Raw genomic sequence first — 26,408 nt, forward strand, 5'->3', positions numbered from 1 at the left:
AAAGCTTTTTCTAAACACATCACAAGCAAGAAGATAATCAAAGATGGGGTGGCACTATTAAGAGACGAAGAAGCAATATAATAGTACAGAACAAAGAAATGGCAAAAAACACACGTTGTTGTGCCAGGTAATTAAAGACCACTTAATCTCACTTTGCTCCTGAAACTGCCAAAGATGATAAGATATAACATTAGTGAACACTTAGAATGGTGTTTATGAACCAATGAGTGCCAGTACACATTTAGAAAGAACCAATCATGCTACATAAATTCAAGCAAATTCATCAAGAAAGTTACTGACTGTGTGGACGAAGGCAATGCAGTGGATATTGCATTTTAAGGGCTTTATTTTCATTTGGACTTGCCATCTGTATAAATTACATAGTGTCAGTTAATAATAATCTTTCTTAGTGTCACAAGTAGACTTACATTAACATGGCAATGAAGTTACCTTGAAAAGCCCCTACTCGACACATTCCGGCGCCTGTTCGGGTACACAGAGAATTGAGAATGCTCAATTCACTGAACAGCACATTTTGGGATTTGTGGGAGGAAACCGGAGCACCCGGAAGAACTCATGCAGGGAAGAACGTGCAGACTCCGCACAGACAGTGACCAAGCCTGGCATCGAACCCGGGACCCTGACTTTGTGAAGCAACAGTGCTAACCACTGTGCCACCGCTAAGCATTCAGAAATACAGCAAGTCACACCACACACAGGTTCGGACCCCCCGCTCCGTCTTCACATTTCACCAATTCGCTCTGCAACCAAGTCCCAGAACGACAAGCTGATTGGCCCAACAGGCCTGAGCTGCTGAACATGGTATCGTTCTCAAACAACAGCAAATCAGGGATGAAATTCTCCGGAAACGGCGCGATGTCCGCCGACTGGCGCCCAAAACGGTGCAAATCAGACAGGCATCGCGCCGCCCCAAAGGTGCGGAATGCTCCGCATCTTTGGGGGCCGAGCCCCAACATTGAGGGGCTAGGTCGGCACCGGAGGAATTTCCGCCCCGCCAGCTGGCGGAAAAGGCCTTTGGTGCCCCGCCAGCTGGCACGGAAATGACATCTCCGGGCGGCGCATGCGCGGGAGCGTCAGCGGCCGCTGACAGTTTCCCACGCATGCGCAGTGGAGGGAGTCTCTTCCGCCTCCGCCATGGTGGAGACCGTGGCGGAGGCGGAAGGGAAAGAGTGCCCCCACGGCACAGGCCCGCCCGCGGATCGGTGGGCCCCGATCACGGGCTAGGCCACCGTGGGGGCACCCCCGGGGCCAGATCGCACCGCCCCCCCCCAGGACCCCGGAGCCCGCCCACGCCGCCTTGTCCCGCCGGTAAGGTAGGTGGTTCAATTTACGCCGGCGGGACAGGCATTTTAGCGGCGGGACTTCGGCCCATCCGGGCCGGAGAATCGAGCGGGGGGGGGCCGCCAACCGGCGCGGCGCAACTCCCTCCCCCGCCGAATATCCGGTGCCGGAGACTTTGGCAACCGGCGGGGCGGGATTCACGCCAGCCCCCGGCGATTCTCCGACCCGGCGGGGGGTCGGAGAATTTCGCCCCAGTTGTCACGTTTCAAGCCATGGGATGGCGAGGAATCGATTGGAAAATGACAAAGTGAGCAATCTGCCAGACTTTGTGATTTGCAATGGATTTCATTGTCCGGGAGCTAGTGCCAAAGTTTAATCAGATGGCAGCAGAGATGTAATGTCATGCTCTGATATATAGGCTGTAAACAGATAGATCCACATCGGTTACATTAATGGTCCATCTATACATTGGATATTAATTTCAACACGTTTCCCCATTTTCAGTTTGATTGGGGTATCTGATCCGGTTAAACTGTTATCAGCTCACCCATCCCAAAATAACCCCTTTGCTAAAGTATTTCCACAGGGTAGCAGCGATCTGGCTCGGGAGAGTGGGAAGGCGAGTTGAGGGATACAAAGCTCACTTCCCCGCTCCGATACACTGGTCCGAGACTCAATCTGAGCTGGTGACGAGCCATGAATCTGCTCCAGTCAGGGAACATCTTTTCCTTCGTCGAAATCAATCATTACCACCATAAATCTTGTCTGCGGGCAGCTATTCCCATCTCCACCTGCACAAACAAGTCGCAAGAACAGAGGGGAAAAAAATCAGCCTACATAAATCTAGCCCGGCTGCCTTTGCAGTTTCATAATTTACTGCCCAAGTTGTTTCACATTCCATGGAGCACTGGTCCTGGGCAGGCGCGCGCGGAACTGCAGCGGGAAGCGCTCGAGGCAGCAGCAAGGTGCCGGGGAACAGTCCAAAATGCATTGGACAATTGCAGAAAGGGAGGGGAAATTGACAGCCATCAACTATCGGGGACATTTCAAGACTGCACTTGCCTCACTTGTTGGGTAGATTGTGTTTGCGTGCTGTCGAGAAATTAGATTATTTTCATCATGACAACAAAATGTGAATAAGCGCAAGGTGTGATCATCCCTCGCCAATCTGTTACACTCCCAGAAAACAATCGCATCAGCCACATTTTCCTTGGAAATTCAAGTCGCGAGCGTCAGAAGGTGCAAAGAGTCTTCAGATCATTGACCAGAAGTTTCTTTTTTTTGTTGCTCTTGATGCATCAGACTAAAAACGAGATCAATTCAGCATTGTAGATTGCGCCGTTATCTTGCACATAACATTTCCCAATGCAAATCAATGGCGCTCTGCTGGAAAAATGGCACAATTTAAAAAGAAATAAATAACAAACATACATAAATAACCTGACTTACAAACCCCAAAATGCATTATTATCTTTATGGGCACGATTGTTCTATTTTTGTTAGCCCCCCCCAGGCCTGTTCGTAAAATAAAAGTTCAAGGTATTTCTGAAACCTATTTAGATCAGCTTTTTTTCTAAAACATGTCGGATCCCACATGTCATGAAACAGAAAAGATTTGCATTTATGTAGCACCATTCATGACCGCCCTGGACTCCCCAAGGCGCATTACGGTCATTGAAGCACTTGTGAATTCTGCACTGAAGAAAATAATAATAATACGCTCTTATTGTCACAAGTTGGCTTCAATGAAGTTACTGTGAAAAGCCCCTAGTCGCCACATTCCGGCGCCTGTTCGGGGAGGCCGGTACGGGAAAAAAATGCAGCAATTAATGCACAGAAATATCCCACAAGCAAAAATGAGACAAAAATCTGGGGCGTCATTCTCCGACCCCCCAGAGGGTCGGAGAATGGCCGTTGGCCGCCGTGAATCCCGCCCCCGCCGGTTGCCGAAGTCTCCGAAAGGAGAAAAGTCAGCGGGGCGTTAATGGCGCCGCTGCCGCGGAGAATGTCACGGGTCTGCGCAAGGCAGCCGATTTTCGGCCTGCCGATATTCTCCCTTCCGGATGGGCCGAAGTCCCAAAGAACAAAGAACAAAGAAATGTACAGCACAGGAACAGGCCCTTCGGCCCTCCAAGCCCGTGCCGACCATACTGCCCGACTAAACTACAATCTTCTACACTTCCTGGGTCCGTATCCTTCTATTCCCATCCTATTCATATATTTGTCAAGATGCCCCTTAAATGTCCCTATCGTCCCTGCTTCCACTACCTCCTCCGGTAGCGAGTTCCAGGTATCCACTACCCTCTGCGTAAAAAACTTGCCTCGTACATCTACTCTAAACCTTGCCCCTCTCACCTTAAACCTATGCCCCTAGTAATTGACCCCTCTACCCTGGGGAAAAGCCTCTGACTATCCAGGGGGGATCTGACTATCCCGTCGGCGTGATGACCGTTCACGTCGACGTGAATCAAACCTCCTTTCCATCGGCGTGACCCGGTGCTCCAGGCTCACGCCGACCAGCGTGGAGGTGAGTGACGGCCTGGGGGGTTGGCTCTGGGCAGGAAATGGCGTGGCCGCAGACTGATTGCGTGAGGAGAGGTGTGTCTCGGGTTGTGTGTGTGTGTGTGTGCGGCGGGGGGGGGGGTGGTTAGAGTAGGCTGGGCTCCGGGGGAGTGCCGGGAGGAGGTCCGTGCCGGGGTGGAGGTTGGGGGGGGGGGTCCGTGCCGAGGTGGAGGTTGGGGGGGGTCCGTGATGGGGTGGAGGTTGGGGGGGGGTCCGTGCCGTGCCGGGGTGGAGGTTGGGGGGGGTCCGTGCTGGGGTGGAGGTTGGGGGGGTCCGTGCCGGGGTGCAGGTTGGGGGTTGGGGGGGGGTCCGTGCTGGGGTGGAGGTTGGGGGTTGGGGGGGGTCCGTGCCGGGGTGGAGGTTGGGTGGTCCGTGCCGTGCCGGGGTGGAAGTTGGGGGTTGGGGGGGGTCCGTGCTGGGGTGGAGGTTGGGGGGGGGGTCCATGCCGGGGTGGAGGTTGGGGGTTGGGGGGGGGTCCGTGTTGGGGTGAGGTTGTGGGGGGGTCCGTGCTGGGGTGGAGGTTGGGGGGGTCCGTGCCGTGCCGGGGTGGAGGTTGGGGGGGGCTCCGTGCCGGGGTGGAGGTTGGGGGGGGGTCCATGCCGGGGTGGAGGTTGGGGGGGGGGTCCGTGTTGGGGTGAGGTTGTGGGGGGGTCCGTGCTGGGGTGGAGGTTGGGGGGGTCCGTGCCGTGCCGGGGTGGAGGTTGGGGGTTGGGGGGGGTCCGTGCCGGGGTGGAGGTTGGGGGGGGTCCGTGCTGGGGTGGAGGTTGGGGGGGTCCGTGCCGTGCCAGGGTGGAGGTTGGGGGTTGGGGGGGGTCCGTGCCGGGGTTGAGGTTGGGGGGGGTCCGTGCTGGGGTGGAGGTTGGGGGTGGTCCGTGCCGTGCCGGGGTGGAGATTGGGGGGTGTCCGTCCTGGGGTGGAGGTTGGGGGGGTCCGTGCCGGGGTGGAGGTTGGGGGTTGGGGGGGGGTCCATGCTGGGGTGGAGGTTGGGGGGGGTCCGTGCTGGGGTGGAGGTTGGGGGGGGGTCCGTGCCGTGCCGGGGTGGAGGTTGGGGGGGGGTCCATGCCGGGGTGGAGGTTGGGGGGGGGGTATGTGCCGGGGTGGAGGTTGGGGGGGGTCCGTGCTGGGGTGGAGGTTGGGGGGGGCCCGTGCTGGGGTGGAGGTTGGGGGGGGGGTCCGTGCCGTGCCGGGGTGGAGGTTGGGGGGGGAGGTCCGTGCTGGGGTGGAGGTTGGGGGGGTCCGTGCCGGGGAGGAGGTTGGGGGTTGGGGGGTTCCGTGCTGGGGTGGAGGTTGGGGGGGGTCCGTGCTGGGGTGGAGGTTGGGGGGGGTCCATGCTGGGGTGGAGGTTGGGGAGCGGTCCGTGCCATGCCGGGGTGGAGGTTGGGGGGGGGTCCATGCTGGGGTGGAGGTTGGGGGGGTCCGTGCCGGGGTGCAGGTTGGGGGTTGGGGGGGGCCGTGCTGGGGTGGAGGTTGGGGGTTGGGGGGAGTCCGTGCCGGGGTGGAGGTTGGGGGGGAGGTCCGTGCCGGGGTGGAGATTGGGGGCGGTCCGTCCTGGGGTGGAGGTTGGGGGGGGTCCGTGCCGGGGTGGAGGTTGGGGGTTGGGGGGGGGTCCGTGCTGGGGTGGAGGTTGGGGGGGTCCGTGCCGGGGTGCAGGTTGGGGGTTGGGGGGGGTCCGTGCTGTGGTGGAGGTTGGGGGCTGGGGGGGGTCCGTGCCGGGGTGGAGGTTGGGGGGGTTCCGTGCCGGGGTGGAGATTGGGGGGGGTCCGTCCTGGGGTGGAGGTTGGGGGGGTCCGTGCCGGGGTGGAGGTTGGGGGTTGGGGGGGGGGGTCCGTGCTGGGGTGGAGGTTGCGGGGGGGTCCGTGCTGGGGTGGAGGTTGGGGGGGGGTCCGTGCCGTGCCGGGGTGGAGGTTGGGGGGGGTCCATGCCGGGGTGGAGGTTGGGGGGGGGTCTGTGCCGGGGTGGAGGTTGGGGGTTGGGGGGGCTCCGTGCTGGGGCGGAGGTTGGGGGGGGTCTGTGCTGGGGTGGAGGTTGGGGGGGGGGGGGTCCGTGCCATGCTGGGGTGGAGGTTGGGGGGGGGGGTCCGTGCTGGGGTGGAGGTTGGGGCGGGTCCGTGCCGGGGAGGAGGTTTGGGGTTGGGGGGAGTCCGTGCTGGGGTGGAGGTTGGGGTGGGTCCGTGCTGGGGTGGAGGTTGGGGGGGGTCCGTGCTGGGGTGGAGGTTGGGGGGCGGTCTGTGCCGGGGTGGCAGTTGGGGGGGGGGTCCGTGCTGGGGTGGAGGTTGGGGGGGTCCGTGCCGGGGTGCAGGTTGGGGGTTGGGTGGGTCCGTGCTGGGATGGAGGTTGGGGGTTGGGGGGGGGTCCGTGCCGGGGCGGAGGTTGGGGGGGGTCCGTGCTGGGGTGGAGGTTGGGGGGGGTCCGTGCTGGGGTGGAGGTTGGGGGGCGCTCCGTGCCGTGCCGGGGTGGAGGTTGGGGGGGGGTCCGTGCTGGGGTGGAGGTTGGGGGGGGTCCGTGCCTGGGTGCAGTTTGGGGGTTGGGGGGGTCCATGCTGGGGTGGAGGTTGGGGGTTGGGGGGGGGTCCGTGCCGGGGTGGAGGTTGGGGGGGGGTCCGTGCCGTGCTGGGGTGGAGGTTGGGGGTTGGGGTGGGTCCGTGCTGGGGTGGAGGTTGGGAGGGGTCCGTGCCGAGGTGGAGGTTGGGGGTTGGGGTGGGTCCGTGCTGCGGTGGAGGTTGGGGGTTGGGGGGGGGCCCGTGCAGGGGCGGAGGTTGGGGAGGTCCGTGCCGTGCCGGGGTGGAGGTTGGGGGTTGGGGGGGGTCCGTGCCGGGGTGGAGGTTGGGGGGGGGGGTCCGTGCTGGGGTGGAGGTTGGGGGGGGGTCCGTGCCGTGCCGGGTTGGAGGTTGGGGGGGTCTATGCCGGGGTGGAGGTTGGGGGTTGGGGGGGGTCCGTGCTGGGGTGGAGGTTGTGGGGGGGTCCGTGCTGGGGTGGAGGTTGGGGGGGGGGTCCGTGCCGTGCCGGCGTGGAGGTTGGGGGGTTCCGTCCTGGGGTGGAGGTTGGGGGGGTCCGTGCTGGGGTGGAGGTTGGCGGTTGGGGGGGGAGTCAATGCTGGGGTGGAGGTGGGGGGGTCCGTGCTGGGGTGGAGGTTGGGGGGGGGGTCCGTGCCGTGCCGGGGTGGAGGTTGGGGGGGGTGTCCGTGCCGGGGTGGACGTTGGGGGGGGGTCTGTGCCGGGGTGGAGGTTGGGGGTTGGGGGGGGGTCCGTGCTGTGGTGGAGGCTGGGGAGGGGTCCGTGCTGGGATGGAGGTTGGGGGTGGGGGTCCGTGCCGTGCCGGGGTGGAGGTTGGGGGGGGTCCATGCTGGGGTGGAGGTTGGCGGGGGGTCCATGCCGGGGTGGTGGTTGGGGGTTGGGGGGGGTCCGTGCTGGGGTGGAGGTTGGGGGTGTCCATGCTGGGGTGGAGGTTTGGGGGGGTCCGTGCCGTGCTGGGGTGGAGGTTGGGGGGGGTCCATGCCGGGGTGGAGGTTGGGGGGGGGTACATGCCGGGGTGGAGGTTGGGGGTTGGGGGGGTCCGTGCTGGGGTGGAGGTTGGGGGGGGGTCCGTGCTGGGGTGGAGGTTGGGGGGGGGTCCGTGCTGGGGTGGAGGTTGGGGGTGGTCCGTGCCGGGGTGGAGGTTGGGGGTTGGGGGGGGTGTCCGTGCTGGGGTGGAGGTTGGGGGGGGGTCCGTGCTGGGGTGGAGGTTGGGGGGGGGGTCCGTGCCGTGCCGGGGTGGAGGTTGAGGGGGGGTCCGTGCTGGGATGGAGGTTGGGGGTTGGGGGTGGTCCGTGCCGAGGAGGGGGATGGGAGGGCAAGTGAGTTGGTCCACCTGGCCAGGTGCCAGCCTCCAACAGTTGGACCCATGCGGTCCATGCCACCTGGCTGGGGGAGGAGGGGATATGGGCAATGATGACATGTCGTCGTTCCCCTCCCCCCCACCAGGCCGTCATGTTTTCAGATCATCCAGCGATGTTGGCCGCCGTGGTGGCAGCCGCTCATGTCTATGTTGCCCTGGATGAGGAGGAGGAGGAGGAGGAGGAGTAGCGTGCCAGAGAGGCGGCGCAGGCTGCCGCAGAGGGGCAGGCGGCAGCCGCCCAGGCTGGAGGGACACCTGACCGACAGGACGAGGAGGGGGAGGAGGACGTCGCGGCCCCATGGCAACGGAGGCACCCGAGGGCGCCCCGTGTGTACCGGCCTCGGCAGTCATACCAGGACCTCACGGACCGGGAATGCAGGAGGAGACTCCGGATGAGCCGGGAAACTGTGGCACACATCTGCCACCTGCTGGCACACCTGTCACCGCGTGGCTCTGGCGGGGGACACCCTCTCCCCGTGTCCGTCAAGGTTACGGTGGCCCTGAACTTTTATGCAACGGGGTCATTCCAGGCACCGAGTGGGGACCTGTCTGGCATATCGCAGACATCGGTGCACCGGTGCATCCGGGCAGTGACAGATGCCCGATATGCCATGGCGCACCGCTACATCCGCTTCCCCGTGGACCGGGCCAGCTAAGATGCCCGGGCCATGGGCTTCTCTGCCGTGGCCGGGTTCCCCATGGTCCAGGGCGCGATCGATGGGATGCACGTCGCCGTGCGGCCACCTGCAGATAACAGGGCCGTGTTCACTAATAGGAAGGGGACCTATTCGATGAACGTACAGGTGGTCTGCGACCACCGCATGATGATCCTGCACGTCTGCGCCCGTCACCCAGGCAGTGTACACGACTCATTCATGTTGTCGCGGTCATCCATCCCCGGCATGTACGAGGGACGCCATCCCCGGCTGAGGGGCTGGTTGCTGGGCGACAGGGGCTACCCATTGCGATCGTGGCTGATGACGCCTATACGGAGGCCACGCAATGAGGCGGAGAACTGCTAAAATGATGCCCATGTAGCGACAAGAGGAGTGATCGAGAGGTGCTTTGGCGGGCTGAAGATGCGTTTCAGGTGCCTGGACCTCTCTGGGGGCGCCCTCCAGTATCGGTCAGATAGGGTCGGCCGTATCATTGTGGTGTGCTGCGTCCTGCACAACATAGCCCAGCAGAGGGGCGATGTGCCGCAGGCAGAGGAGGGCGGAGTGGAGGAGCAGCAGGAAGTGGCCCAGTCCTCCCCAGATGAGGGGAATGGGGGCAATGGTCAGGGCAGACGGGGTAGACACAGGCGGGTGGCTGTCCACCGTTACCGGCTGGCCCAGCGGGCACGGGACAGACTGATAGACGCCCGCTTCACTGACTAGATGGGCGTGGGAATCGGGTAGTATGGCCACAGACCGCACACCATGGCAACAGCCGACCACCCACACCCCCCACCCATCCACCCACCCAGCACCCTCACCCCCCTCCCCAACCCCACCCACCCCACCCGCATGCACACCAACCCCCCCCCCATTGCCGATCCACCTGCGGCACAACGGGCCGGGCTCACACAGTTGCGGGTGGACGCGTGTCTATCGCAGGCCATGGAGGATGATGACAACCCGCCCTGCGATGAGCTCCTGGCTCTACATCGTTGGACTATGTCTGACCCATGGCCACAGTACCACCATCCACCCGGACCATCCCTGCATGCGGCTGTGACACTGCAGGTCACGGTCCCGTCCTCTGCCCGGGGGATGTTGATGGCGGCCCAGGGGGAAGGGGGCAGACTCACCTGGGGCTGAGGTAAGACCACCCCTCACACACACACTTGCGCTCAACGTACATGACACCCCCGCACACTTTGGACAGAGCACAAAGGCAGCTTCGGTAGGTGTAACATTGACTTTAATAACCGAAGGAGTTCATGCACGTGCCCTAGCCCCTAAAACTCATCTGTGCCCTGCACCCGTGCCAACTTACTCAGTGTCTACTTGTTTGGCCTTACGGGCCCTTTGACTACGTCTACGTGGTTTCCCAGACGGTACAGCAGAACTGGAGGTGGACTCCTGTGATTCCTGCCCTCTGACACTGGATCCCTTTGGCGGCCGTTTCCTGGGGCGTCCTGGCCTAGATGGGCCAGGCTGCGGCCCGGGCGACTGGGATGGCGAGCTGCCAGCCTGTCCTGCCCGTTGCCCACCCGATGCACCTGGGACGGAAGGGGGGGAGTCCGAGGTGTTGCGGTGTACCGGGACCTCCCCTACAGAGGGAGCCGGGACGGACCACACCACCTCCTCCTCCCTCGGGGTGCCCGATGGCCCCACAGGCCTCTACATGGGTGGGGGATGCGAACGGAGTGGCCATCCGACGCCCCCCCGACATCTGGCGCTGCCAGTCCTGGAGGCCCGTGCTGGTATCGACAGGGGTCTGCAGGTTTGCAGCCATGGAGCCCAGGGGGTTGGCAAACCCTGTCTGTGACAGTGCGACGCCGGCTCGCACATGGCCACTGGCACCGATGCCCTCAGCGATGGCCTGCAGAGACTGGGCCATGGCCTGCTGAGACTGGGCCATGGCCTGCAGAGACTGGGCCACGGCCTGCAGAGACTGGGCTATGGCGTTGTGCGCCTCTGCCATATGGCGCTGGCACTGGCTCATGGCCTCCTGTGAGAGGGCAGCCATTTCCTGGGCCACAGACGCCGCCTGCACGGAAGGCCCCAGGCCTCGCAAACCGTTCCCCATGTCTGACACCGTCGCACCCATTGCCTCCACCGCGGACTCCACCTGTGCGGTGTCAGCCTGGGTGGCACGCATGACCGGCATCACTCCCAGCTCCTGGACGCGGGTGGACTCCTCCACCTGCGAGCACAGCCGCCGCAAGCCGCCCGTCACCCTCTTCGCTCGTCTCCGGGTCGGTGGTTGCATCGGATCTATGTGTGGGTATGGTAACTGCAGGAACCCGGGATCCATCTGGGCGGCAGATGTTCGCTTGGGCTGGGCTGACCTCCGACCGCCCGGTCCCTCTGCTGCTCCTACCTCCACCTGCTGTCCCGGGACGGCTGTGTTGTGCGCACCAGTGAGTGTACCAGACGCCTCATCACTAAAGTGCCCAACCGTGGTGAGTGTTTCTGCGATGGTGGAGGGTGTTGGTGACAGCAGTGGCGTTGTGTCGTGCTCTTTGTCCCACTCTGAGTCCATGGCACTTTGGGGTGGGGGTTCGTCTCCACCCATCCACTCTGAGTCACTGTCCGGTATTTTGTCTTCCTGGGTAGTGCTGTCCCGGGTAGGGGTGTCCTGGGTAGTGCTGTCCCGGGTAGGGGTGTCCTGGGTACTGGTGTCCTGGGTAGTGGTATCCTGGGTAGTGGTGTCCTGGCTCGGATGTGACGGGGGCCTGTGGCTGCCCCCCTCGTCGCTGGGTGGTCGCTCCCGCACGTGACGGGGGTGTCGTCTCCCTGTTGCTCCAGGTCTCTCCGTCTCCCGTGGTGTGCGAGGGGCATCCTGTGGGCGTCGCATGCTGGAGGGTCCGGGTCTCTCCGTCTCCCGTGGTCTCCGAGCGGCATACTGCGGGCGTCGCATGCTGGAGGGTCCGGGTCTCTCCGTCTCCCGTGGTCTCCGAGGGGCATCCTGCGGGCGTCGCATGCTGGAGGGTGTGGGTCTCTCCGTCTCCAGTGGTCTCCGAGGGACATCCTGCGGGCGGTCTGCATCTGCGGGGATGGGTGCCTGGACGTTTGGTCCTGCGATACACAATGAAGCATGCATGGTTAGACATCAGGCAGTGATCAGGTGATATGGGGGAGGGGGATATAGGGGAGGGGGGATATGGGGACGGGCTGTCGGTGGCTCACTCGCTAGTACGCCCCCGACCTCTGCATCAGCAACCTCCCGGTCCTCAGGTCCGCCAGCCAGTTCCAGGGCCCTTTCCTCGTGTACGGTCAGTGGCCTCTCATCAGCGGGGCCTCCTCCAGTCCTCACATGCTCCCTATTGTTGTGTGCGCGCTTCTCCTGTGGGGGGGGGGGCAGGGGTAAAAGGCAACAGTGTTAGGCAGGTATATGAATGCACGCCATCGGTTGCGCGTGCATTGCAGAGGTTAAGGTTAGGGCTGGATTCACTTGGGGATATGGGGGATATGGGGGATGGGGGATATGGGGGAGGGGGATATGGGGGAGGGGGGATATGGGGGATATGGGGGATGGGGGATATGGGGGAGGGGGGATATGGGGGATATGGGGGATGGGGATATGGGGGAGGGGGGATATGGGGGAGGGGGGATATGGGGAGGGGGGATATGGGGAGGGGGATATGGGGGATATGGGGGAGGGGGGATATGGGGGAGGGGGGATATGGGGGAGGGGGGGATATGGGGAGGGGGATATGGGGGAGGGGGGATATGGGTTAGGGCTGGATTCACTTGGGGATATGGGGGATATGGGGGAGGGGGGGATATGGGGGAGGGGGGATATGGGGGATATGGGGAATGGGGGATATGGCGGAGGGGGGATATGGGGGATATGGGGGAGGGGGATATGGGGGAGGGGGGATATGGGGGGGATATGGTGGATATGGGGGAGGGGGATATGGGGGAGGGGGGATATGGGGGAGGGGGGATATGGGGGAGGGGGGATATGGGGGAGGCTCACCCTGTCTGCTCTGACGAGGTCGTTCACCTTCTTGTGGCACTGGGTGCCTGTTCGTGGTGTCAGGGCCACAGCGGTGACGGCCTCTGCCACTTCCCTCCACAGACGCCGGCTGTGGCGTGGGGCAACTCTGCGGCCGTGCCCGGGATACAGGGCGTCCCTCCTCTGCTCCACCGCGTCCAGGAGCGCCTCCACATCGCGTGACTCGAACCTCGGGGCTGAGCGACGGCCAGCCATCCAGTCGGGTGTTGCGGTCGGATGTTCCGGTCGGGTGGGGGGGAGCAGCGCGGCCTTATGAGCCGTCACGCCGTGCAGCGCGTATGACACTGCACGGCGTGAACCACTGCGCAAGCGCGGATCCCGTTACGTCGCTGCTAGCCCATTTCGGGCCGGAGACTATCGACCCATTTTTCCGACGTGACGCAAGTCGGAATTGCGCCGTTTTTTGCGCCGATCGGCGGACTTTCCGCCGATAACGGAAAATTTCGCCCCTGATCTTGTGGAAATCTGTTAGTGTTATTGTAAAGAAAATAATGGCCGTTAACTTCTTCTTACCTGGATCCATTGACCTTTGTTCTCCTTTTAAAATACATGGAGTAAACTGTAGAAAGAGGAATGCTTGGTGTAGAGTAAACTATTATATTAGGAAAACAAAAGTAGTTTTAAGTGATATATATATTTGTATTGGTAAACATTAGAAATAAAGTATAGTTTTAAGTGTGTTTCAGTTAATGTTTCTGTGTCAGGATTGGATTGGATTGGATTGGATTTGTTTATTGTCACGTGTACCGAGGTACAGTGAAAAGTATTTTTCTGCGAGCAGCTCAACAGATCATTAAGTGCATGAGAAGAAAAGGGAATAAAAGAAAATACATAATAGGGCAACACAACATATACAATGTAACTACAAAAGAACTGGCATCGGATGAAGCATACAGGATGTAGTGTTAATGAAATCAGTCCATAAGAGGGTCATTTAGGAGTCTGGTGACAGTAGGGAAGAAGCTGTTTTTGAGTCTGTGCGTGCGTGTTCTCAGACTTCTGTATCGCCTGCCCGATGGAAGAAGTTGGAAGAGCGAGTCAGCCGGGTGGGAGGGATCTTTGATTATACTGCCCGCTTTGCCCAGGCAGCGGGAGGTGTAGATGGAGTCAATGGATGGGAGGCAGGTTCGTGTGATGGACTGGGCGGTGTTCACGACTCTCTGAAGTTTCTTGCGGTCCTGGGCCAAGGAGTTGCCATACCAGGCTGTGATGCAGCCTGATAGGATGCTTTCTATGGTGCATCTGTAAAAGTTGGTAAGAGTCAATGTGGACATGCCGAATTTCCTTAGTTTCCTGAGGAAGTATAGGCGCTGTTGTGCTTTCTTGGTGGTAGCGTCGACGTGGGTGGACCAGGACAGATTTTTGGAGATGTGCACCCCTAGGAATTTGAAACTGCTAACCATTTCCACCTCGGCCCCGTTGATGCTGACAGGGGTGTGTACAGTACTTTGCTTCCTGAAGTCAATTACCAGCTCTTTAGTTTTGCTGGCATTGAGTGAGAGGTTGTTGTCGCTACACCACTCCACTAGGTTCTCTATCTCCCTCCTGTATTCGGACTCATCGTTATTCGAGATCCGGCCCACTATGGTCGTATCGTCAGCAAACTTGTAGATAGAGTTGGAACCAAGTTTTGCCACGCAGTCGTATGTGTACAGGGAGTATAGTAGGGGGCTAAGAAAGCAGCCTTGCGGGGCGCCGGTGTTGAGGACTATTGTGGAGGAGGTGTTGTTGTTCAAGGTAAAGGTAAAACCTATAGTAAAACTCATGTTATACAAAGGTGTTGTATGTATGGGGGTTGGTTTTAATTCCAACTTTGATTCTATTGTGCTTATTGAGGGCTACTGGATGAAGAGTAAATAAACTAGTGGTGGTTGCTTAGCAACTGGGTCTTTGTAAGGTAGAAAAGCTTTTAAGTTTTAGTTTCGCTGAATTTCATTGCAGTTGGAGATATGTAGTGAGAGAGAAGGCAGCTCTCACAGATCTGCGAGAAGCAATTCGTTTTGGAAGGCATGGAACATCTCGCTCAGCCTTGCTAGAAAAAAAGCTGTACTATGGAGGAATGATTTCGAGAAAGATTCCAAAAATCTAAAGTCCAGCCAGTTAAGGAAACTAGATAAATGAGGGGACGTTTCCAAGAAGTCTGGAGATAACAGAACAGGGGAACCAGGAAAGATTACTGTTCAGTAAAGTCAGAGTTGAAAAGGCATTGAATCATGGGAGGCCAGAAATATATCTGCTAAAATTTGTGAGAAATTACTACAGTTTGGGAAGCATTATTTGAAATAATTGTGGAAATCAGTGGCTAGACCACGAGCATTCCTGTTCCTACAGTTTACTCTATAGCAAGCATTCCTGTTTCTGTGAGCATTCCTGTTTATATAGTTTACTCAACGAGCATAAAAAACCTTTACGACAAATAGACCTGAAGGGAAAGGTGTACAACCTGAAAGCAAAACCTTGATGGAAGCAGGGGAGTGAAAGCAGACAAAAGATGACTTGAAAGTGTGACTTTTTGAAAACAAAATTGAAATCACTCATGTGGAAGCCGGAATTCAGTGAGACAAGGTGGCTCACGGTGTAAAAAGTAACTGAGGGACTCTGAGGAGAAATACATAGACACAAACTTGGGTTCAGAGCGGAGTGCATTTATTTGACTAGAGCCAATTTGTGTGTATAAAAGTGTCTTTCTGTTAATGGGACCACGGTAGTTTAAGATGTTCTTTGTAATCCGTCTTAATTTTAAAATATGTGTATTTGTTAAGCTAAGGGGGGAGTAAAGGAGAATTGTATAATAATTCAACATTGCATGTTTAATAAATGTTTTTTTCCTCGTTGTTAAAACTCATTGGCAGTACTGTTATTCTGTTCCTACATGTTCCATATAAAAAGGGTAAAAGTTGCGTATTTTGAGCCAGGGTTCCATTCTGGGATCTTCCCGTCCAGTTAGAACACTAACTGGGATCGTAACACTATAGAAAGAGGAATGCTTGGTGTATAATAGAAACAGAAACAATTGGTGCAGGGTAAACTATAGAAACAGGAATGTTTAATGTAGAGTAAACTTTAGAAACAGAAGTGTTAGGTGTAGAGTACAGGAATGTTTGATGTGGAGTACACCATAGAACATACAGTGCAGAAGGAGGCCATTTGGCCCATCGCGTCTGCACCAACCCAATTAAGCCCTCACTTCCACCCTATCCCCATAATCCAATAACCCCTCTGAACCAGTTTGGTCACTAAGGGCAATTTATCATGGCCAATCCACCTAACCTGCATGCCCTTTGGCTTTGGGAGGAAACCGGAGCACCCAGAGAAAACCCACGCAGACACGGGGAGAACGTGCAGACTCCGCACAGACAGTGACCCAGCGGGGAATCGAACCTAGGACCCTGGAGCTGTGAAGCCACGGTGCTATCCACTTGTGCTACCGTGCTGCCCATAGAAACAGGGATGCTTGGCGTACAGTAAACTATAGAAGCAGGAATGCTTGATGTAGAGTAAACTATAGAAATGAGAATGTTTGATGCACAGTAAACTACAGAAAGAGGAATGCTTGGTGGAAACTATAGAAAGAGGAATTCTTGATGTAGAGTAAACTATAGGAAGAGGAATGTTTGGTGTAGAGTAAACTATAGAAACATTAACGCTTGGTCTGGAGTAAAGTATAGAAAGGAATTCTTGATGTAGAGTAAACTGTGGAAATAGGAATTCTTGGTGTAAACTGTGGAAAGAGGGCGACCTGATAGAGGTATACAAAATTATGAGGGGCATAGACAGAGTGGATAGTCAGAGGCTTTTCCCCAGGGTAGAGGGGTCAATTACTAGGGGGCATAGGTTTAAGGTGAGAGGGGCAAAGTTTAGAGTAGATGTACGAGGCAAGTTTTTTACGCAGAGAGTAGTGGGTGCCTGGAACTCACTATCGGAGGAGGTAGTGGAAGCAGGGACGATAGGGACAGTTAAGGGGCATCTTGACAAATATATGAATAGGATGGGAATAGAAGGATACGGACCCAGGAAGTGTAGAAGATTGTAGTTTAGTCGGGCAGTATGGTCAGCACGGGCTTGGAGGGCCGAAGGGCCTGTTCCTGTGCTGTACATTTCTTTGTTCTTTGTTCTTTGTTCTTTGATGTAGAGTAAACCAGGCATTGTCAAAGTCGGGGGCGCGACCTGCGGGTGGGTCGCGGGTGGTTGTCGGGAGGGTCGCGGAGCCGTCCGTCGTGGTGCTCCCAATCGCGCAAATCTGCGCGCAACAGCCGGCTGTTAAAAACGCCGACTGCAAGCAGCCTTCAAAATGGCCGTGAACATGTAAAAAAAATGCGGCCGCACTGCACATGCATGCTAGATCATCGGCGTGCATGCGCAAAACAATGCGCATGCGGGCCGATGATCGGGCATGCATGCGCAGTGCGGCCGCTTTTTTAAAATGTTCGCAGCTTTTTGTTTTACAGGGAGGTTTTATTCATTTATTTTATTCATTTAATTTTAATTTAAGGTCAATTGCTTCATAGCTCCAAGGTCCCAGGTTCGATTCCAGCTTGGGCTACTGTCTGTGCGGAGTCTGCACATCCTCCCAGTGTGTGTGTGGGTTTCCTCCGGGTGCTCCGGTTTCCTCCCACAGTCCAAAGATGTGCAGGTTAGGTGGACTGGCCATGATAAATTGCCCTTAGTGTTGGGTGGAGTTACTGGGTTATGGGGATAGGGTGGAGGTGTTGACCTTGGGTAGGGTGCTCTTTCCAAGAGCCGGTGCAGACTCGATGGGCCGAATGGCCTCCTTCTGCACTGTAAATTCTATGAATTCTATGAATTTATTTTATTCATTTTATTTTTACTTTTTTTTTTACAAGTTCGGGGTGGGGGTGGGGGGGGGGGGGGCAGTGGGGGCTTGTTTGATAAAATTTTACCGAAAAAAATGCAGAACCTCGGACAGACGGAGACTCCATGCTTTCCGACACCGGAAAGCTTCACCTTTATCCAACAGGTTCCATTGGAGGAGCGTGTACGAGGGCCAAAGGGACCCAAAACCATTTCCTCCATTTTTGTCAGCAGGAAACAAGGTAAGAGAAAATGGTGGGTCGCGCAGGCCAGCCAGCGTGGGTCGCGAAGGTCAGCCGGCGTGGGTCGCGAAGGTCAGCCGGCGTGGGTCGCGAAGGTCAGCCAGCGTGGGTCGCGAAGGTCGGCCGGTTTGGGTCCCGAATATTGGCCGGTTGGTAAAAATGGGCCCCGGGAAAAAAAGTTTGAAGAGCACTGGAGCAAACTGTAGAAAGGGGAATGCTCAATGTGGAGTAAACTGTAGAAACAGGAATGTTTGGTGTAAACTATAGAGAATCTTTTTACTTAGTCCGGCCTCTGAATGATTGGGGCAGGAGACGTACACACAATCCTGTGTTTCCATCACTTTGAAGGGGGTGAATCGCATCATCATGGTGACATAATATTGTGAATATTATGAAATGGCTCTTGGTATCAAGCAGAAACTCTCGGCTGCAGCATTATTAAAGATCTATTCGGACTTTTAAAAAATCATCCATTTTCAGGAATTTAAAATCGATGCTAATTTTGTGGAAACATATTACATATACACATATTACTTTTTCTTCTCCTTAATAGAAACATTCTGAGTTTTGCCGAAAATGTATGAACATTTGAATGTCACGTTATATAGTTGGGGATTTTAATTGTTTTCAAGTTTGCTGTTATAGGCTAAGCTCAGAAAGCCAAGTTTCTTTACCCGTTGACTTTACAGAAAGAATTGCGCGGTTTCAGCGTTTGTCAAATTCTCGTGTCCCTCCTTTCAAACTTCTCGGTCACGCCCCCCGAGCCAGCGAGATAAATTCCGGTGTCTCAGTCTGCTCGCAGAGTCTTCAATCAAATTGAGTCGAGGAATTCACTCCAGCTAAAAAGCTGCACATTCCTCTCTTGTTTCGGTGTCTTTTCCATAATTACAAGTCGGTTTGCAGAATACTGTGGCGATACCATGTCCACTGGGTCCGTCAGCGATGTAGAAGACCTCCAGGAAATGGAAGCGTTGGGAACCGAGGAGGAATGCGATGGGATAAAGGGAAAATCGAACAAGGACTTCTGCACCTCCAATGACAGCAATGAAGACAGCTCCAACTATGAACACGAGTCCCCAAAGAAGGGCAGGGGGGCTTCGGGAAAGAGCCGCAAAGCGGCCTCCAAGAAATCTTCTCTGAATGGGGTGACCCAGGAAGGGAAACAGGTTCAGCGGAATGCAGCAAATGCCAGGGAGAGGGCCAGGATGAGAGTGCTCAGTAAAGCCTTCTCCAGGCTCAAAACCACTTTACCCTGGGTACCACCAGATACAAAACTCTCCAAGCTTGATACCCTCCGGCTGGCATCCAGTTACATTGCCCATCTGAGACAGATCCTCGCCAACGACAAGTATGAGAATGGTTACATTCACCCAGTCAACCTGGTAGGAGTCCACCTTCTCATAAAGCAGAGATTTTTTGATGGGAGTTTTAAAGACCGTATATATGTGTGCATGCATGTGTGTGTGAATGTGTGTATATGTATATGTATGTATGTGTGTGTATGTATGTATGCATGCGTATGTGTATATGTGTGTATGCATGTGTGTATGAATGTGTGTATATGTATGTATGTGTGCGCATGTATGTATGCTGTGTGTATGCATGTGTGTGTGTGAATGTGTGTATATGTATATGTATGTATGTGTGTGTATGTATGTATGCGTGCATATGTGTATATATGTGTGTATGTATGTGTGTATGTGTATGTATGTCTCTGTGTATGTGTGCAAGTATATGTGCATATGTGTGCATATGTGTGTATGAGTGTCTGCGTTTGTCTGGGTGTATGTGTGTGTAAGTAAAGTAAATGTGTGCGTAAGTATACATGTTCGGGAGTACATGAACTGGATGTTTCTATGAGTTCGTATGAGTATCTATTGACCAATATATGTACGAGTGTGGGTACGTGAAAAGATTTGCATATATCTATTTGTGTGTGTGTTTGTTGCTGTGTCTCTATATATATATGTGTGCGTTTGTAGATGTGTCTTTGTACATATGTGTGTGTGTGTTTGTAGATGTGTCTCGATACATATATGTGTGTGTGTGTAGACGTGTAGGGGCTTTTCACAGTAACTTCATTGAAGCCTACTTGTGACAATAAGCGATTATTATTATTGTGTGTCTGTGTGTGTGTGTGTGTGTGTGGATGTGGCTCTCCGTATGTGTGTGTGTGTTTGTAGATGTGCCTCCATACATATGTGTGTGTGTGTGTAGATGTCTCTCTCTCTATATATATACATATATGTGTGTGTGTGTGTGGTTGTCTCTATACATATATGTGTGTGTGTAAACGTATATGTATGGTGATGTGAATCGGGTTGCGTAACTTTATGAATGGATGTACATTCATTAATTGGTGTTTTGTCCCAAAAATCAATCTTTGTGCATTTCAGACTTTGCTGCAGTTTTGTATTTAGAAAACTCAAGTCAGACGTTAATCAAGAAGCAAACAAGGGCCTTGACTTTAACTCGAAAACTCAGAGGCAGCAACAATGCTGATTAACCAAACCAGAAAGCGCGATTCCATTTAAGAGTTAGCGATTAATGCAAAGCTCGATGGTCAGAAAGAAATTATTTCTCTACAGCGTTACCAGAAGTCGGAACTGGACAGAAAGAGGCTCATTATGCTCCGTGAACGAAGCTGTGACACTTTTAGTGAATGGACTTTTAAAAATCTACACACAGAATAAAATATATTCCCAAACTGAATTAATTCACGCGCAGAAGTAGGAATTAAACCAAACGAAAATAGCTGTAAATTTAAAGTTATCCTATATAGATTTGCTGCAGACATACTGTACGCAAATTTCAATTAAATGTAAAAGATGTTGACTGGCTGGTGAGGCAGCCTGGAATATATCTTAAAATAGACAGTAGGAATTCAAGGAAGATACGAGCCGTTTGCACATGCACTTGACAATTGCCCCGCGTTAAAAGAAAATCCAGGTTGCTTCGAATTTGCAATAGCAGTTACACATCAGTGGAGTTAAAGAATCGATCTGGCTGATGTTACATTTGAAAGGGTGGGCATGCCTGTTAGACTCTGTCGCGGTGTGAGGCGCATCTGTTTTATTTAATTGTGTCCTGTCTGAACAATAATCTCCATTGATGCTTTCCTCTGGACAGTGGCCGCAGCTTTTGCTGGCTAACTTGCCGCTTTGAAACAGAATCAAGGGAAAGTTTGAGAGATCCGCGTGCAGATATTGCGAAACTTTAGGGAGTGCTTGAGGAATAATGGGTCAGCCCAGATCTGTTTGATACCTAGCCATGGCCGCAACTTACCCGTTTGACACATTTTCTGAAGTCACCCTTTCCGATTGTAATTGAGAACAAAGGCAAAGGTGATTTCCCTGGGAGATTTCCGACGAAGTAACAAACTGACAAAGAGTGTGGGCTTTAACAATTCCTCCTCTGTTTGGGGAATTTATGAAATCCTTAGGCAAATTTTGTGCATATCCAATAGAAAAATGTAAAAACAAAGCGTTTTTATTTCCTGATTGCGGACCTCAAGTGATTTGAAAAAAACATTGAACGGTACACACCCATTATCAATAAAGGTTGACACATTGTGCAACTGTATTAGTTTGTAATCGACACAGTCCCTCCCTCCCCCCTAAAGCGTTTAATATCGATACCTTTTAAACAGATTTTTCACCCGAATTATTTTAGTACATTTTGTGGAAATATCGGTGGTTTCATTTACGAAATACGTGATTGAGGATTGACGTTCTTGATGTGGGTTCACACTATCGAAGTGTTAAACCGGACTAGTTGCAATAACGAACGACGTCAATTAAATCGGTTCTTTATGCAGGATCGGTGGTAACAACACTCACGACTAGCAGAGTCTATCTGGGGTGGGCTTGTCTGCTGAAATACTTGCAACCGGAAATACAGATGTCAGCCTTTTTTTTATTCAGCAGAAGAGGTCACCGATAGTGTATCTCAATATATAAATAACAAAACGATCGGAACCAAGAGAAATACCGCATTTTCCCTTGCTTAAAATGTGGTAGTGATTTGGGGAGACCTCGGAATATGCACAACACTGGAATTTCAACGTCGTTATCTTATTAGATGTTGGTTCTAGCGCAAAGTGTCAATAATCAACACTAAGTTCTCATGCAGTTTCATCCAGTTACTGACCGATTGGTCAGTTCGAAATGGTGACTGATTTCCCTTGGTAGAGGTTTCACATCAACATTCTGATAAAGGTGCATAAAAGCCCATTTCCTTGGGCAGTTTGGCTTGGGCTTAGATGTGGATCTCTTTGGTTCTGTTGTTTTCATTTGAAACAAAGTCGTTCGCGCCGCCGAGATAGTAAATACGCCGTGAGGTGGAAAACGCAGGCAGCACCGATTTCTGTTTTCACTCAACAAACACTACCCAACGCTGTCTTTCCTTTTTTCTTGTATTTCAGACGTGGCCGTTTATGGTGGCGGGGAAACCGGACAATGAGCTTAAGGAGGTCGTTAACACGGGTCGTTTGTGTGGGACCACAGCGTCGTGACTAAAACCGAAATAGCCGTTCAAAACACCGCGGAGGGCCGAGGAGAAACAGCAAAGTACAAAGATTGAGTGAAAGAGAGACGGCCCGAGCCCTGACTGTACCTCAACCTGGGCTCCATCACCAGAGAGTGTTCTTCTACTCCTATCATGTCCAGAGTGTTCCAGTACTTTGCTGGTCAAAGTGCAAAAGGGATATTTTTTACGCCTTCATTTATAATTGTGACAGACTTTAATGTTGTCCAAATTGATAATGTAGGTAGTTGAATTTTCAGAGCTGACTTCGATAGTCAGCTGCTGTGTAAGAAAGCAACATATAAAAGATATATATTTTGTTTAACCGCAGGTCTTTTCACATCATGTAAATAAAAGTTGGCTTTATATTTAAACGCCTGTAGCCGTGTGGGTATATATTATACTCTTTCTCAGGTCAGGATGTGTACTCGCATGTTTGCCCTGATTGATTATCTATAACAGTCTGTTTCCACCAGATCCTAAACCTCGACAATGGACGCAACCAAGTGACAACACGAATGATTTGTTTACATCTTCCACTAAAATGGATAAGCAAGAGATATCTCATGTTATTGAGTCAGGCCTCAGAGAAAACAAACATCTCGCTAGCTCTGCATCCTGGGAGTTTAGGCACGCACAAATTGCTGACCCAGTGTAGAAGAAGAAGGGGTACTGAATTAAAAATAAGCCAGGAAACAATTTAAGGCATAATATCGCTTCGGTGACAAAGGAGCACTTTGTAGATCTCGATTTGAAGTGGAAGGCGGTTCTTACTGTAACAAACTAGGTTCTACAGAACAATGATCTAAGCGGTCACTCTGCTTGGCGACTTCACTGGTTTCTAGCAGAGATGAAATTGTACTTGGTTAGTTTCTGATTCTGATATACCCGGTGCCCCCTAAGTTAGATTTCTCCTATCTAGTAATTGGCCAAATCACGCGGGGTGGGAGAGCTCCTGGAGTTAATCGCCAGTCTGTGGTGATGGTTGATCTTAGTCAGGTTGGCTGAAGGGTTTAAGGGAGAGGGATACATGATTCAGATTGCTCTTCGGTAACTGAGCCCAGCTGTTAGTCCAGGCATAGGAATTTTGCCTAAGTACAGGATCAGGGCTCAACTGTGACTCCTACCCCACCTCCCATCACCAGCCACTCATTCCCATTCGACAGCTACTGAGGCAAATGTGCGAGAGAGCAATCCGCGTTTGTGAGAATTTCCATTCAAATTGAATATTTTAGGCACTATAACTTTTGGTATATGGATCCAAATTGCAAATATTACGTCCTTGTCCAAAAACGGTTGTAAGGATAGCCCTAGCAATTACGGATCAGTCAGTTTAACCTCAGTGGTGGGCAAGTTTCGAGAAACAGTTATTCAGGATCGAAATAGTACTCAAATGAAAAACAAAATGTGGATTCATTAGGAAGAGCCAGCATGAGTTTCTAAAGGGGAGATCATGGGTTCAATTGAGTTAAGAGTTTTTTGAGGAGGTAACAGAAAGGGTCGATGAGGGTAATGGTGTTGATGTGGTGTACATGGACTTTCAGAAGGCATTCGATACAGTGCCACAAAACAGACTTGTGAGAAAACGTGAGAGCAATAGAAACAATGCGCGGGGTACTGGGAATAGGCAGGGGGATGGTACCTAGTCATGATGGCCATTTGGAGAGTAGGTGCAGACATGATGGACCAAATCCTGCGCTGTAACAATTCTGTGAAGGTGAAATGCAGTTTAACCCCTCATTCAGTGCAAGATGCCATTTTGTTCAAGCACGCACTCGGTTTGGTTGCCCGGTGGATGGTTAAAATGGTGGACTGTCACTGAAATTATCTGCCAGCACTTATTCAGGAGGCCTAAAAACATTTGCGTAGCTAGAGCTTCAGCTGAAGTCCTCAACTAGCAGCAGCAGCTGTCCAGGAGTAAACATGGCGTTGATGTCGATTCAAGTGCTACATAAAAGGATACTCACCACTTCAGTGGATATTCACCACTTCATGTTCACAGCTGCTGGGACTACGATGGGGGCCTCTGAAACACATCGAGAGACTGTTCGAGACACTCTGTTAAAACTTCATGGACTCCCAAACAACATGGAAATTCTCTGAATGCTCCACCAAAGAGGAGTGTGGCTTGCTACTCAACCGTATAGGAGTCCCCAGGAGAACATGAGTATTTTTTGGTGGCATCTGGACATGCCCTTGGTTTGCATGTTGAATGGGAGGAGCAAATGATCAGGACAGTATCAAGAGAGAGGGGAAGGAGGGCGTGGAGGATATGATCTGCCACCCAGACTTCCAATGTTGCCCCCAATACCTTGCGTGTCCTTTCCTTTGGTTCCGGGGTCAGTTTTGAAAGCTGGGGTGTCAGACCAAGAACACTTCGCAGCTTCAGGAGAATTGGATGCAAAGAACTCGCGTGTATAGTGCCACGAAAAGTGATTCCAATCAGCAATTGAGCGAAGGATTTTGATCAGCACTTGCAAGAAAATTGTCTCCTAAAATATGAGTTTCACACAGGCATTTATTATCACAACACCCATTTAATGGTTGTTGATTCAAAGTATTCAGGGTTTAATTTAATTTAGCTTTTAGAGAGTAAAAAGCCTTTCCAATGTTGTTGTTTGGAGAATAATTTTCACCTTTGATGACAAAAAAAGTCAATACAACTTTTTAACCTTTAAACTGTTGATGGTTCCAAGACTCTCTCTCCTTGGCAAAGTATTGTTTCAATTTCATTTCCAGCACCATGAAGCTTTAAAAAAGTAACAGATTTCTCAGCTATAAGGAGAACTTTATTTAATTTTTCTCTCATCTTTCCTATTTGTTGTAAAAACATTTGCCATTTGAATTTGCCAAATTGAATTTTAAAATATTACTTACTGATACTTTGTTTTTGACTTAATGTTGAGTTTAAAATCAAAATGTCTGCCTTCTCCTGTGCCATCCTGCGTGCTCTGTTTTTGAGCTTCAGTTTGTTCCTGATTTGCTGCAATACCAATCTAAGTCAGTCGATCAAGAGGCTGATTGCTTCCTCTGTTCTCTCAATGGGCCGACCAGAACAACATCTCAGTTCTTTGTTGGCTTTCCTGCTATAAGTACAACACACCCTGATGCAATAACTGGTTAGCAGCCCAGAAGAGTCAATATACCAAAATAATTTATCTCATTACTAAGCATTCCTAGAGCTAAATCTGTTTTTATTTGGGCTATTCTTGAAGCCACAATTCTCTGAAGTTTGTAATTGCCTTTTTGTCCTCATCATATACAGTGTTTTTGTCCAATCTCATTAATGTGTGTAAGGACACACGAATACTGAAAAAACCTTGCCCTGTCGTATTCCACAGATTTCATTTTCATTTTCCCAATTACAATTTCCCAATACCCCAGACCATTGATCATTTGTGTATACCTCTCAACCAATGAAGGTTTCTGCTTATTGTGGGAGTGGGACTTTCTATAAAACTGGCAAATAAGTTGCTTTTAACCATTTGCTAGTTTGCCCACTGCAACTGGTTATCTCAGGGGTACGTTGATTAAAAAGGGATGAAGAAGAGTTATGAATCTATGCCTGTTTAGTCAATTTTATTGTTATTAATCAGCAATTTCTCTTGTTTTTTTAAAATAAATTAACAGTACCAATTCATTTTTTCCAATTAAGGGGCAATTTTACTGTGGCCAATGCACCTAGCCTGCACATCCTTTGGGTTGCGGGGGCGAAACCCACGTGAACACGGGGAGAATGTGCAGACTCCACACAGACAGTGACCCAGAGCCGGGATCGAACCTGGGACCTTGGCGCCGTGAGGCTGCAGGGCTAACCCACTGCATCACCATGCTGCCTTGTTTTTTTAAAAAGTGTTCAGCAATGTAACATTAGCTGTTTTTCTAAGAGTCTGTTTCCCACATTTATTCCTATTTCACTGCTCCATTGAAGCTTGTCAATCTTGTGGTCAGTCAAAGTTTCACAAATCACCTACTCACATCGGCATTATTGCAGCTTTCAACATTTTAATGATCTGTGTCACGTGCCCTCTCGATCTTCTTTACTCAAGAGAAAACAATTGAATTTCTGTAACATAAAGTGTCATTATATTGACATTTCTGTATTGCTGCAAATCACTTTCTACTTTGTAGCAAAATCATAGTGACTGTATGGCTTAAAGACCAAGAGTGTAAAACCCCCACCGTCCTCATACACTTCTTGTGTTCAGTGTGTGTGCAGTTTGAGTCCAATATGGTGCCCAGTTGCATTTAAAAAGTACTTGGGGATCCATTCAATCACCTGGACACTTTGTACACTTAGGCGGAATTTTTTCTAAGAATGATTCATAAAAAAGGCACTCCTGCAAATGCTCTCAAAAATCTAATAAACAAATCAAGGTGGCAAGATTCCAATTGGCAGTCAAGCAATTTGATTAGGCCTTAGT

At 52.6% G+C, this 26,408-nt stretch overlaps 1 protein-coding gene across 1 annotated transcript; it reads left to right on the forward strand.

The window, feature by feature from the left end:
- Positions 1–18,248: 18,248 nt before the first annotated feature.
- tcf21 (transcription factor 21) lies at positions 18,249–22,358 on the forward strand. Its single transcript, XM_072499731.1, has 2 exons — positions 18,249–18,842; positions 21,884–22,358. The coding sequence occupies exons 1-2, from the start codon at positions 18,381–18,383 to the stop codon at positions 21,971–21,973; spliced, it is 552 nt and encodes a 183-aa protein (XP_072355832.1). The 5' UTR covers positions 18,249–18,380; the 3' UTR covers positions 21,974–22,358.
- Positions 22,359–26,408: the final 4,050 nt, after the last annotated feature.

The sequence above is a fragment of the Scyliorhinus torazame genome, chromosome 4 (assembly GCF_047496885.1).
Source record: "Scyliorhinus torazame isolate Kashiwa2021f chromosome 4, sScyTor2.1, whole genome shotgun sequence".
NCBI classification, from domain to species: domain Eukaryota; kingdom Metazoa; phylum Chordata; class Chondrichthyes; order Carcharhiniformes; family Scyliorhinidae; genus Scyliorhinus; species Scyliorhinus torazame.

Coding starts and splice junctions, on each gene's coding strand:
- tcf21 (XM_072499731.1), top strand. CDS start 18,381: ATGTCCACTGGGTCCGTCAGCGATGTAGAAGACCTCCAGGAAATGGAA. Junction 18,843..21,883: donor ACATTCACCCAGTCAACCTG/GTAGGAGTCCAC, acceptor CTTGTATTTCAG/ACGTGGCCGTTTATGGTGGC.